We start from the raw sequence: 14,059 nt of genomic DNA, 5'->3' as shown, positions 1-14,059 counted from the left end.
TTATTAGAGATATCGTAAGGAAATTAGGTGTGGATATGTATTTGTTCCTTTTGATTTCAAAAATATAAATGTTTCAGCCTATCTCAGTTAGTTCTGGTATCAAGGGAAAATAATTGCAGCCTAATTAAGTAGTGTTTCTTATGGGCCGTTAAGACACTTTCCCTTTATTTTTTGGTTCCAATTAAAATGGAGCTGCAGCTAAAGGCCTGCCATGAGGAGCTGGGCTATTTATATTGTTATTGAGGTACATCATCATTTAAAAAAATGTTCAGTTTTGTTGAAGCGCCATAATTATGCAATATAATTGTTACATTATTGTTCACAAAATTTGATAGCCGCTGCGATAGCTCAGTGGTTATGCTGCTCAGCTGCTTACCCGAAAGATGCGGGTGCCGCATTTCGACGATGAAGGTAAAATGCTAGACGTCCGTGTGCTGTGCAATGTCAATGCATGGCACAGAGCCTCATGTGGTTGAAATTATCTGGAGCCCTCCACTATGGTGTCCCTCCTAGCTCGAGTTGCTTTGGGACGTTCAACCACTTAGAACCGTGTAACAAAATTTGATAGCCGCCACGATGGCTCGGTATGACCCGAAGGATGCGGATGTTGCATTTCGATGGAGGTAAAATGCTAGAGGTCCGTGTGCTGTGCAATGTCAATGCATGGTACAGAGCCTTGTGTGGTTGAAATTATCTGGAGCCCTTCACTATGGTGTCCCTCATAGCCCGAGTTGCTTTGGGACGTTAAACCACTTAGAACCACATAACAAAATTTGATATGGTCTACTCAGCCATAAAAAAAAAAAGTAGCACAGCTCCATAGTTTAGTTCTTTCTGAATTCAATGGTATAAGATTAAATTGCACCATAAGAACTTAAAAAAAACTTCCTTAAATCTAGTCGTGCTGACAAGAAACACGAAGTTGAGAAAATCGCATTTGAAGTGCGCATGCCAGCGATTCGGAGGTCGTTGTACAGGTCTCAGAAAATGGCTGAATGCAGATGTTCCAAGAGGATTTCACAATATTGAGTAATACCAGGATGTAGGGAACAGCACCAGCTTCCGAACAAGATCAAGATGGCGGCCGTTGGGGACGCAGTTGTGGGGAGCGACAGGTGCAAAGTTTTACGTCATTTTGTCCTGAATCATTTCGGCGCTTTGGTGGTGTCAAATATATCAATTTTATACCAGTTGAAGGTCGAATTAGACCTTGGAACTTTGTAGATAGGTACTTGAGAGTATATTTGACCGAAATATGTCATTTTTGAAGAATCGAAGTATTTGCGTTTTTTTCGCCATTTCAGTACCCACGTCTCCCCTTAATGCAATGGCTCATTTTGTCAGCATTGCTTTTCATAGATTTCTTGGTGCCATGCGAATAGCATTAAGCTTGATTAATGTTTAGGAGAGCAGAAGGCCTCTCACTGAACATTCATTTTTATTACTAATGCTGTGATGGTGGAAAGCTCAGGATTATATAGTATGTGTGCTGATGACTAATATCCTGATCATTGTGATGTAAAGAAGTGCTTGTTTCCTTAAATTATGCAAAATGTTTGGGAAAAGATTTTAAATAGTGTTGTGTCGAACTTGCAAAAGAAAATATGCCTCTGGTTTCTGGATGTTGACGGCTGTAGCGATGCTTTCCAGGGGCTGCAGTTCTAAGGTCTAAAAGCCGATGATGCTCCAGAAATGCAAAAAGGAAAAATCACTTTTGACTTAAAGCCTGTTCGTTTGCAACCTATTAATTTCCTCAGAGGTATTTAGTTTCCTTATTGTATTTATCAAGCGCATATCTCGGTAGTGAAAATGAATTGTCAGTACCGAATCCATGGAAGCTTAGAAAAGCTTGTCACGAGATAGTTTCATAGAAAAAAATTAAGCCAAGACCGATAGACATGGCACAGGGTATGCTGCAGCGAGGTCTCCTATTATGTGGTTTCATTATGGTTTTTACATTATTTTGCATCCTTGAAGCTACAAAGGCTGTTTTGATCTAGCAGAAAAAATTCCGGACCGTCACACTTTTGAATGGGACCAAATTGGCTGTTTTAGGAAGGCTGCTTTTAAAAGGTTTAGGTGTGAAAATTAGAAGCTTCTGGATGCATTTTTGCAAGTTCTTGTGTCACAAGAACTTCTTTAATTTCACATTTTCTTAGTAACTGTGCAGTTTTCAGCTCCGAAACTTAGACGTGTGTGGGGAAAACTACTTGAAAGCAAATATGTTGGAAGTTCAAAATTAGCATTCTTGTAAAATGATTTTTCAGTGATAAAGGCTTGCATTCCTTTAAATGGATTTGCAGTTTATGTAGTGGTGCCACTTATGCACAGCGTAGTACGTGGCCATTTGTAGGAGTTCCTTGATGTCATCTGATTTAAAGAACTTCTTCACGTTCATCCGCTGTGTGCTACATAAAATACATAAATGACTTTCTCTGTGCGGAAACTAATTTGCGGCGCCTGTGAACGAGGAGAATAAGAAAACTGCATTGACGTCTGTGATAACGAAAAGAATAATTCATGGCATGAAATTTATTGTGCTTAGTTGTTATTGTGTATGACATCTATTTCGCCATTTATAACTCCTGTGCACCATGTAACTTGTCGGTGTGCTAGATGTGGTGCAACAGGCACCGCGTTCTGTCGTTACTGCCTGGTTGTGGTACAGGCAGGTGTAATCTGGCACAAACAGAGGTGACAGGTAGTGCATCACACCTTGTGCTTCCCAGTGGCCCAGAGGATGCCCTAACGCTTTGCGAGCGAAATTCTTGACAGCGCGTCCGAGGCAAGAAGTTGTCGGGCTTCATTGACCTGTGTTTTTTTAAGGTGTGGGATCAGGTGAAGGCCACAAACCCAGACCTGAAGTTGTGGGAGATCGGCAAAATAATTGGTCAGATGTGGAGAGAACTGCCAGACGAGGCAAAGCAGGAGTACGTCGATGATTACGAAACTGAGAAGGTGGGCACTGTCACACACACCCATAGCTGCCACATAACCCCATGGCTGGCTCCCCTTTCTTCACCTGTATCCCCCCCCCCCTACTCTACTGTCATGTTTTGTGTCATTGCTTGGATGCACCATTTTCCTATTTGTGTCAGCAACCTCTTGCCTGCTTGGCTGCTCTCCCTCTTTGTCTTTTTAGTGTTGTAGGCCATTGTTGCTCGGGTTAAATCCCTCACATCTCATCATGCATTCATCGGCAGTTGTGCTTACTGGCACTTATTGCATTTTATTGCTTCATTACCTGTTGAGCTTCCACCCTGAAGACAGTGTTCTGTAATTGCTTTTGTATGCTTCTGGCAACATGCTCACACTGTTGTGGTGGGCACTTTTGCTGTTACTTAACAATTTGATCCTTGCTAGTATTTGTTGGTTTATATTGTAGGATATATAGTGCCTTGCAGCGAGAAGTGCTAAGGCAAGGAAGTATGCCTATTGAATTTATGATTATGATTTCTGAATTACATGTGTGTCTTGAGCAGAGCCAAAGCCTGTGGTAGTCAGTGCAGTAAAATATTTTATGCCAGTTGTCATCGTTTTTGAAGATTCGTGTTTATTGGCCTTATTGAGGACTGGTGCTTGAAGTGGACTTTAGCAAGAACCCCACTGCATCCTAATTGCCACTTTTCCTTCCTTTCCCCTACCCCCTCCTGGGTTTGCTGAACACTCACTAACTGTTAGCGAATGCCTTGTGGGCCTATGCAGATTCCTCATTGTTGGCCTCCCTTCCCATCCTCATATCATTGGTTCATATTACTACCACATTTACTTTGTTCTTGCCTTTTGCATAATGCCGTAAACATGCTTGAGGTTTGGCTGACTTAATCAAAGGAGCACTTCTGTGTGCTACTTTTCCGGCAGTGTATGCCAGTCCTTTATTCAAAAGTTGGTCATGGGTATTGCCTATTTCACTTTTGCAGATGGAGTACAATGAAGCACTCAAATCTTACCACAGCTCGCCTGCTTACCAAGCATGGGTGGCGGCGAAAGTTAGGGGTGAGCATCACACACATCTATCTTTTGGTATGGTGGTCGACTCGTGCGTTCTTTTCTTTTTAATTGGCTACTTCGTTAGGCTTATAGGCCGTGCTTATTTTTGAATGGCTCCATTGCCTCCTCGTGAGTTTTATAAAACCCTCCTGACTACCTTATAAATCTGCCCATTTGGGTTTTTGAAAATGTGCATTGGCATTTTGTGTCAAGTGCTGCGTACTTACTGGGGGTAGTTATGCACCTCAACAATGAATTTTAGGCAAGTTTTCTGTATTGCTTGGTCTATTAATTGGAGTGTTATGAAGCACTTAACTCTTTCCCTACCGCGCCCATTGAGCATCGTTAGCCCGCTAACGATCATTTCATGCCCCGATTTCAGAACCTTCTGTGTTGCTAATGACCACGCTGCAGATGTAGTTTGTAGGCCAGGAACCAAAGTTTTGTTTCCGATGTAGTTTTCTTTTGTCCCGCGAGGGGGCACTTTCTGATGTGCTGCGAAGAAATGAAGACGCGGACCTGCGCTCCTTGCCCGCCATGTTGCCCTCAGATGACGCCTTCGCCGCTCGACTTCGGAGCCTTCCGCGTTGCTTACAGGCACGATGCGCATCTGGCTTGTAGCCGGAGAACTGAAGTTTTGTTTCCGATATAGTTTTTTTTGCCCCTACAAAACGGCATCTTTTGAACGCACTCCGAAGATGCGATTTCATCAAAGTCACTTGGCAGCCTCCGCATGCGTGGCACGTGCTCTAAGACATAGCAAATCTCTGGACTCCATTTCGTCTGCGAGTGATTTAATCGACGTCCTGTGCAACAACGAGCCTGAAAATGTTGCAAGGTGCTGAAGATGATTCAGTTTTCACATTGGTGATGATGGAAACCAGCCTGAAACACAGGCGGCCGCGCTCCGATGTACGACTATAGGGTTTACAGTTATTATTTTGGAGCAACAATACTATTCAAGATAGAAATGATTTTTTTTTTGCAGAGAGTGGCCAATAGAGTAACAAACATTTTCTTTCTAAAATCTTGTTTTTAGCAAATAAAATTATTTGTTCCAACATGCAATTTATTGTTTAAACGTATGTTAATAGAAAGCACCTTTATTCAGCTCTGTTTCTGGATATTGCAATCAATATTGAATGCAATAGTTTTTACAGAAAAAAAAAAATGTACTGAAACCTTCAGAAAATGGTCATTTTCCCCATGGTAGGGAAAGAGTTAAGTGATGTCTGTAGCTTTTTAGGTAGTGACCTTGTGTCCGAGCTTGTTCTGTCAGCATTAGGCAGCTCCAGCATGGACGAAATGGTGTGTTCCTTCAGTAAGAAAAAAGAAAGAAAGAAATGGAGAAAGAAAAACAGTGAAACCAGAAAAACAGTGGTGGCGTCTTTCACACTATGCTTATGGTTACTTAGGACCACTATATAGCTGCTTTGTTTCTGTGTTGGCCTAAAGGGCAGACAGCAGCTGGAACAGCGTCTCATCACTTTTGCTGCTAGTATTTGCATGGCCTTCTGAATATTTTCATCTTATCACAACTTTAGCTTGATTGTGCGTACAAGCATGTGTGTGAATTATAGCAGAATATGTCGCTTGGACCATGTGTAAGGCCCCTAACTTTCTGCGGTGGAAAATTTTAAATCCGGCAAATTGAGAATAGCAAGTTACAATTTTTGGTGGGAAATGTAAAATAACGCTTCATAATGCACCTCGAGTTATGTTTTTTTAACTAAGTTTTGGATATAGTGGGTTTTCTTTTTTCCCGGGCTTTTCAAGGTAGCTGAAGCAAATTCACCATCAGGCTCACAAAAGCTAGGAGAAGCCAGCTTTTCACTGATTTTGGGGCAAAGTGCATAGTGTGCAAGTGCAAGGGAGAAGGAGTCTTTGGGTGTTTAAAGAAGGCAGTGCTAGTCGTTGGGAAAGAGAAGGCACTGAAAGAGTAAGGAGAGGAAAGAAGGTGAAACAGGCACAGGATAATCAATCCACTAGTTCACTGCCCCGTACTGTTAGCAGACGGAGGGTCAAGTGTGTGCTGTGAAACAGTGTATTATTTAAGAGCTCATGGCTTTTATTGTAGAAGGAATAGTTCAAGATCCATCAAATTCTCTCTACAAGTACACTTTCAAGTACGCTTTCTGGTCCAGGCAACTAGCTGGCTGTTATGGGAAGTGGAATGCACTGCACAGGCTGATTTTGTGTGTGTGTGCTTCAACACTCTAAATGACAGGCATTGCGTCACTGTGCTGGCAGTGGCACTATATCTGGTCCCATTTTAGAAGCAGCTAATTTTCTAACATTCCCAGCATATTACTGAGCGCAGTGACCTGCATACTATGAGTGGAGTTGAAGTTTACTGTGGAGGGCATTCATGCAAACGCAGTCATTAAATGCTCATGTGTAACCTGTCACCCGGTTCTCCCATAATTGGCTTTCCCAGGAGTGTGTTTTTGTGACATTTAATTGTGCCCACTAAGTTGGTCGTATTGATGAGTGTTGTTTCCTTTTCCAGCCCAGCAAGCTGCTGAGGAAAGAGAAGCTCTTGAACGAAGCCCATCGGTTGTCAGTTCGGTTAGTATGATGCTGTCGTATTTTCCGTTTAATTCTCTTGCGTTATTGCTGTGCTAGTGCTAAGCGAGCACTGCGAATCTGCCGAGCAGGCACCCATGTTGACATCTTGAGCTTTCTGCAACTTCTATGGCTGCATTGCAGCCTTGCCTTGATATTGAGGACCTTGTTGTCGTGGGCAGAAGCAAGGCCCAACGCTAGAAAAGCTTGTGGCATTGCTAAACGCACTTCATTTGAGAACATGGTGGTAAAGAGCAGTCCAACTCAAACAGCAACGTAATTTGGTAGTTATTTCAGCAGTCGCAGAAACGAGAATGCAGAGTGGCAAAGCTCTCTCTCTCTCTTCTCTGATAGGCAGTGCGCCCTATTTCTGCTGATCTGGTGCTGACGCCAGGACCTATTGTAACGCAGTTGATCTCACTGGTCTAGCTGTTTGGCAGAATAAAGAATTGCTTATTTTAATCACAAGTGTCATGGCTGAGAGTCTTTCTGTGCCAGAAAACAGAGATGATTATCAGGCGACTCGTTGTTTGATTGTTGCGTTAATGAAGCATAAATTTCAGGGGTTCAATTTAAGCCCTAGGGAATTTAAGGGGCGGGGTCATAGTACCAGGCTACCGCTGATATCAGATGTAACATAACTGTTTCTTATTACAGTGCAGACTCGGTAACTTAACAGACTGGTGATTTTATGCTTGAAGTAGCAGTGGTTCAAGATTGCAGCTGTGGAGCTTTTCATTCCATCATTGCCCTCTGAGTGTCTTTGCGTGCTTTTTTCTTTACAGTCTCTGATGGGATCTCAAAAGAGCGATGGCAAGGTTAGCATACAGCCCGCAGAGGATGAAGATGGTGAGCTTTTACATGCACACATTGTTTGATGTCTTCTCGATATTATCAGTATGCTCAGATATGTTGTTCAAGCAACTCACCATTGTGTCGCTAAGGTCAAGGTAATAATGCTTCTGGCCCAACCCTATGCTCGTTTGCACTGAAACGGCGTGTAGAGGCTGTTTTAGTGGCAGGCTTTGTTTGATCGTAGGGTGATTACTGTAATTACCCGATTCACCTAGACAGAATTGGAAGGGCATGTTGTCTGCGGTCATCCAAACCCCCCCCCCCCCCCCCCCCCCCCCCCTTCTTTTTTTTTCCTGATAAGAGCTGGGGCGCCATCAGTCATTTTCAGAATGAAGCTGTCTCCTCAATCAATCTGTTGTGGCTTATTTGTGAGGGTTTGACCTGTTCATTGATGGATGCCATTGTGAGGATATATCTTTAGGGTTGTCATTGCTGCTTGCTAAGTGCACTTTTAATTTACTCGTTCCAAAACAAGTATCGCTAGCAAATTAATAATAAAACCCTTCGCCATGTGTTGCCCCTGCACGAAGTTCGAGCGTGAACAAGCTAGCAGTTTGGCCAGGATGCAAGTCTCTCTGTATCGCTAGGGGGAGCGGTAACATGGAGTGTCCGCTGATGTACACCAAGTGTTTCAATGAGCAGTTTAAAAAATTCTTTAAAGTGCCATAAAACCCGGAATATAGTTCAACCCCCCAACTTACGAATTCTAAAAATGAAAAGAAAATCACTGAATGAGTACCAAAAGACACCCTTACCTTGAAAAAAATGCGACTCAGCCGGTTGCACAATGATGCTTCTATCATTTGCGTATAAATGCTGCTCGTGCGTACAGTGCATGAAAGAAGGGCATGATGTCCACGTGCGTTACTCGGAATCATCCTAGACGCAAAAGGACGTTGCTGTATCTTGTGCTAATGGTGGCAATGGAGGCCACTCATTGATGCAAGACTCCAAGGTTTTTCCACCAGTGACCAGTATATAAGTTGGGGGTCGACTTTTCGCCGTGTGTTGTTTTTTCTTGAAGTTTGACCTATATGCCGGTTTTTATGGTAAAGTGGTTAATATAGAAAATCTTATCAGGAACGAAGTGTCAGCTGCGGTGCCACATCATTTTCTGCCACATTGCTGATGCTATACTAACACCATATCAGCTCTCCAAAACTACAGTGACATAATTGGCAATGTCTGCCCTTTTTTCTCGCACCGAGTGGTGAAGCAAAGAGTACTAAGTGCATGGCAATGGTACAAAAGCTGGGGCAGTTCGAATTTGGCACTGAAGTGGTTGCAGCATGTCAGCAGCAGACATTGATTGCATTTGCACTGTACTTCCTATGCTCCTCATGCGCTCGGTTTCATTTTGTGTCGGAATAAAAAAAAAGCATTTTCTTGTTCTGCATGATTTTAGAGAGTGACATTTTCTTCGTATAAAAAACTGCTATGGCATTGTCTTCTTGCCTGCAACTACAAACTTGTCATCGGTGCTAACCACCGAACTGTTCTAAATGAAAGTAATTAGTTATTTTTTTTTTAGGAACCTAATTCTCATGATTTTCATACATCTGCCGCGGCTGACGGTTTGTTCCTGGAAAAGATTTTCGGTCGTTTTTTACCACCCAACTTTTGGGAATTTTTGAAAGTCTCTGCAGGAACACCTGCTAAACATCACTGCTACATGCGAAAACATCCTGAGAGGCACTGCATTGTGGTTAACTCTGCTGGCCTTTGCAGAGCAGTCTTCACTGCACTGTGGCGTAACATTCACTTAATGGTCACTTTTTATCTGCCATGAAGTTCAGCCTTACTGTTAGAAAGAAGCTAAAATGCTTGCGCCAAGAGTGCTCTGAATATGCCTTTGGAGTTTAGCATTAGTGTCTCAGAAGGAGTGTGATCTCCAGTCACATGATATAAAGGTCACCAAGGTGTATGACTTCATGCATGGCTGCGCAGTCCTTCTTTTGCTTTTTCATTTTAAACCTCTTTTCGCTGACTGCAAACAGGCCAGAAATTTGTTTTGTCTTATTGTCAAAGCTTAAACCCTATTCTCTCTCTACCTATCTTTGTCCACTACATAATGTAACATGAAGGGGGAAAAAAAAAAGAATGGCCTTTTGCATTGGGCTCATGTCATTCATTGCGTGCTGAACACATACTTTATAGTTATGTCTCGATAATGGTTCAGGTCAAGCTTTTTTAAGTAAGGGCTCTTGGCAGGAGACATGTATTGGTTGGAGCGGTAATGTCTTTTCAGTACTGGTGGCAAAGCTGTGGTCTGGCTTGGCACCAGATGCTTTCCAAAATGCCCAGATTTGATAGTTGCTTGTGCAAGTGAAGTTTGATTGTCCTTTTTCTTCCCTGCTTTGACCTTGAATTCGCTGCAAAGCAAACTTTCCTTTCGGTGAAATTGGGAACATTTTTCAAAGCCTAGCACTGTCAACTGGAAAGGCATTCTTAGTTTGCTGTTGCTGCTGCTGCTGGTGTGCAATTGTAGACAAATTATTTGAAGCTGTATTTTCATTTCCTTTGGTCCTGGAAATTATTCCTACCTGCCTGACTGTTTTTGTTTTGTTTTCTAATGTTGCTGTCTCGAGGAGCTATTTTGCTTATTGTTGGTCGTTTGGTTTCATTCTGATATTCAGTATGCCGATTTGTACGCATCATTGCGGACAGCTTGCCCAGTTTAGCTATGTATGCAGCAAAGTGGTGACAGACCTTTTACTGGTCTATGTTGGAGAACTTAAGATATGTGCTGCTGTTTAATATTTGAGTAGTTTAACTTGAATCACCCATCAGTACTTCTTCATCCTTCTTTTTGTTGAGCTGTTAGTGACTACCAAACTGCAATCTAGCTGGTCATTTTTAAGTTACGCATTATTGCTTTTCAAAAGTATGAAGGCAAAAACTTAATATCAGTTAAGTAACAGGTTCACTGGGTGTGGTTTTATAATCCGTTATTTACAGATGATAACACCATCATAGATCTGAACTCATTTGATAGGCTGATGATCTTTAGCACAAAATTATTTGAATAGGTGTGTTGCACTCTTGTGCACATTGTGCAAAACAGTTATAAATTGACTGAAGGCGACTAAGCCAAATTTGAAGTAATGAATGGCTGTAATTGATCGCAAATAGGTAACAGTAACCACCCCCTGTTTGCCATGGTGGCAAATATGAGTTTTGGTCTGTCATACCATTAGATGGTCTCAAACAATGCAGAGGTCCGAGGACTGTCAGATCACAGAGTGCACCAGCATTTAACTCTATGATGGAGCTCTGTAAAGGAGAATAATTTATAAAGATTACTCATCTGAGAGATTTGGCATAGCAGTTTTTTTATTGTTTTTATAAGAACATTCAAAAGTATTTACAAGACAGTTGCATCTATTCTTCAAGAGGCTTCACTCTGCGAGCTTAACTTGGATAGTGTTCCATCTTGGATGTCTGCATTAGAACTTTTTTTGTGTGTGCATGTGTATGTGTGTAGACAGTAGCTACTTCCACATTGTCACTTTTGTTTAAAAAGTGCATTGCTGGTCTAGAAGGCATCTGTAGAGATTAGAGAGCTTTGGTTTGTGCGTGAACAACCGGTCGGATTGTACTACATTTCATGTAATAGGTAGCGCAGAAGAAGAAAAAAGAAATCCACTGAGACATGACTATAATGCATGTGTTCATGCAAAGAAGTACATACCTTGGGCATGCAGAAACTTTCTGGAACTGGATTTTCTTTTTTGAGGTCTCATATGAACTGTATGCCAAGCACGATTGCAGAATGGGTAACTAGTGGCATTTAATCTTGTGCCTTCTAACCCGCATTCCACAGGGCTTTTTCTTTCCTTTATTGTTTGTATAAAGCTGCTCATTCAAGAACACAATAAGACAAAACAGATGCGTGAGAGCTGTGTGGTAATTGGCTCTTATTGCTTTTCCTGGAATTTGTGCGCATGAGAGATGCTTCAGTACGTTGGAAGCCACATTTTGGGGGCTGGTATATGTCTCAAATTTTAAGCAGGTGCTTTGAGTAAAGGCAGATAGATTAGTTATGATTAATTACGCGCAGTGTATGTTAAACGATGAATCTAAATTTGTTCCAGTGAATATAGTATTGAGCATAGGATTAGCTATTGGGCAACAGCTGGCTAAATGTGGCTTGCATCTGCTGAACCCACCTTGCCCTTTTCTCTGCCTGTGAATCTTATGAGAGCAAGTTTGCCCTGAGGAGTAATTGCGACCATTTTTTGTCTCATTTGTGTAGGGATTGGTTCTGGCTCGATGAGTAATAGCATTTACCTTTTGGAAGTCAAGGGTTTGAGTGGTAGGTCACCTTCCAAGTCTTTCTTGTTGGGATTTGTCGGCAAGCTAATGCTGAGTAAACTTGGAAACAGTTGTGCGAGCTGTGTGCTTATTTACTGCAAGAAGAGAATTCTGACCGAGTTCGATTTCTGTCATCATTGGCTACATGCTTGCCTCGTGTGTGGTTTGCATCTTGCGAAATCTAGTGTCCAGAGCACACGTTGCTAGTCCTTGGTTCCTATTTCTGCCCGCTACTATCTGTGCTGTACAGGAAAATGCTGAAGCAGGGAACTGCTTCTTCTGTGTAAAGTGTAATGTATTCGACACTATTTAGGGGGAAAAAATTAAACAAAAACAAAGAAAGTGAGTGAGAACTTCTTTGTAGTGCTATTGTAGCATTGCATCAAATTTAGACTCTTTGTGCATCAGTTTCCATACTGACATGCAAAATATTGAAGCAACCAGAAAAGCAACGCAGTGCAGCAAACTATTGGCCTCGTCCAGTTGACAATGATCTAATTGAAAATAACAGAACACATGCCTCTTAATTGCAGCAGCGAATGGCAATGGCCTCCTGCAGTGTCCTCTCTGTGTGGTTATGAATCTGTGCTGGCTTACTGAAATAGGCTAGAACACATTTCTTAGAATGACTATCAAGCTGTTCCATTGTTCCCCTTGTGAAGTTATGACTATGTGTGAGCTGTTGTGAGTTTTGCTGTCAGTGTTTAAAACAGAATGATCAGTGGAAAGGTGCTGGGGTCTGTTTTCTTTGCATTGCGCTCATTCTGGGCGTTGCAGTGCCTTGTTTGCCAAGTGTCATAATAAGCAAGGCAATTGCTTCAACAGTAGTGCAGTAATGCCTTCCTTGCATTCAACAGCACTGCACGTTGGCCCGCTCCTTTGGCGGTCAAAATTGTCTTCCATGTTTGTGTGCGTGCAGTTGAGTAGCTTACAAGCCACTTATTATGTGCTAGGAGCACTGAGATGCTAGGATTGCTAAGATCGGCTGGACGGGGCTGTGTGAAATTTTATGACAAGGTGTTTTAACACTGACGCAAAATTATTAGATGCGCTTTCTTCTGTGACTGAATTTATGTAGTACACAGTTATTTTATCTAAAATGGCAGTGTCCAACATAGCTTGAAACATAATTCAGTTAGTTTTGAGAGGTCATACCGGTATGTGCGACTGAATCAAGGGTGTCACTCCTTGCGACATCGGTGTCACTGTGACAGGGCAGAGTTAACGCAAACCATGACATGCAAGCGTTCTGTGCTGTTCAGTGAATAGTGGTAATGTTAGACAACGTCTTAATGTGTCTGCATGGTGGCATGTTCATATTGCGATGGACTTGTAAGGTGATGTAGAGATCAGCTTTGTGTATGCAGGAAGCCAGAATTAGTTGAAATAGATGAGGATGTAATTATTTCCTGCATATAGAACCTACTATTGATCACGAGGTGAACAGCTGCAGATTGAATCAAAGAAAAATAAGTTTATTAAATTTATATGTCCTCTGGTGAATTACAAATTGCACTGTGCTTTGCAGTATAATGATTTATTATTATTGTTTTTTTTTTTTTTTGCTCTTTGGATAACCTTTACCACTGCTGCTTCTCTCCTTCAGATATAGATGAGTTTTCTGTCAAGCACATAGCAGCATCCCGGTACATGCGCAATCACAGATTAATCAATGAAATCTTCAGTGATGCTGTAGTGCCTGACGTCAGGTCAGTTGTCACAACAAACCGGATGAGTATTCTCAAGCGCCAAGTGCAGTCTCTCACTATGCACCAGGTATGTGGGCAGTTGTGTTTGATCCTTTTGGACTGTGACAGTGGGTGCCATATGTGTGCTCGAAAAAAAAAAAAAAAAAAAGTTTAAATTGTTGAAATACATCTGGAGTTTCGGATGCTGCATCTTTGAACCTTTTGAACCTTCAGTTACGTTTGGCTAAAGAAGTCAAAGTGGCACAGCTACTGTGAGGTTCCTTTGAGGGAGGATTGCCGTTTCATTTTTTACACCCTGGAAAGGACAGCACCAGGCTTGATCCTGACTGGGAGGTGCACCTTAGTCGTTTTGAGTGGGTGACCGCAGGAATTCTGTATTTTAGCTGATAGGTCAGTCTTCAGTGGAGCAGGGGCTATATTATCTGCTACGACATCTCGTCACGTTCCACATTTGCCATGCAGACAGTTGGCAGAAATGAGTCCTTGTGGGCGAAAGCATTCATGGCAAAGCTTGAGGAATACCACAGAGAGGCCCTGTGTTTGCCACAGATCCTAGCATGGGCCATGCGAAGATATCACTGAATACTGTTTGCTTGAATTATCACTTTTTATTTTTTGGCATCTGT

The 14,059-nt window shown here is 42.1% G+C and overlaps 1 protein-coding gene across 8 annotated transcripts in view; it reads left to right on the top strand.

The window, feature by feature from the left end:
* Positions 1–14,059, top strand: part of LOC149340579 (SWI/SNF-related matrix-associated actin-dependent regulator of chromatin subfamily E member 1-like) — a 45,233-nt gene that overhangs the window by 24,202 nt on the left and 6,972 nt on the right. For 6 of the 8 annotated variants that reach the window (XM_089549395.1, XM_089549399.1, XM_089549396.1 and 3 more), the window contains 6 exons: positions 2,827–2,958; positions 3,921–3,996; positions 6,500–6,558; positions 7,341–7,404; positions 11,666–11,725; positions 13,331–13,500. In XM_089549395.1, coding sequence (XP_089405521.1) covers positions 2,827–2,958; positions 3,921–3,996; positions 6,500–6,558; positions 7,341–7,404; positions 11,666–11,725; positions 13,331–13,500 — 561 coding nt within the window. The remainder of the gene's footprint in view (positions 1–2,826; positions 2,959–3,920; positions 3,997–6,499; positions 6,559–7,340; positions 7,405–11,665; positions 11,726–13,330; positions 13,501–14,059) is intronic. The other 2 variants (XM_089549398.1, XM_089549402.1) reach the window with 1 other exon arrangement.

This window comes from Amblyomma mixtum, chromosome 6 (genome assembly GCF_055824585.1).
Source record: "Amblyomma mixtum isolate Tamu chromosome 6, ASM5582458v1, whole genome shotgun sequence".
Taxonomy (NCBI): domain Eukaryota; kingdom Metazoa; phylum Arthropoda; class Arachnida; order Ixodida; family Ixodidae; genus Amblyomma; species Amblyomma mixtum.
Note: the sequence above shows the minus strand (reverse complement) of the source record. Positions and strands in the feature narration are given on the sequence as shown.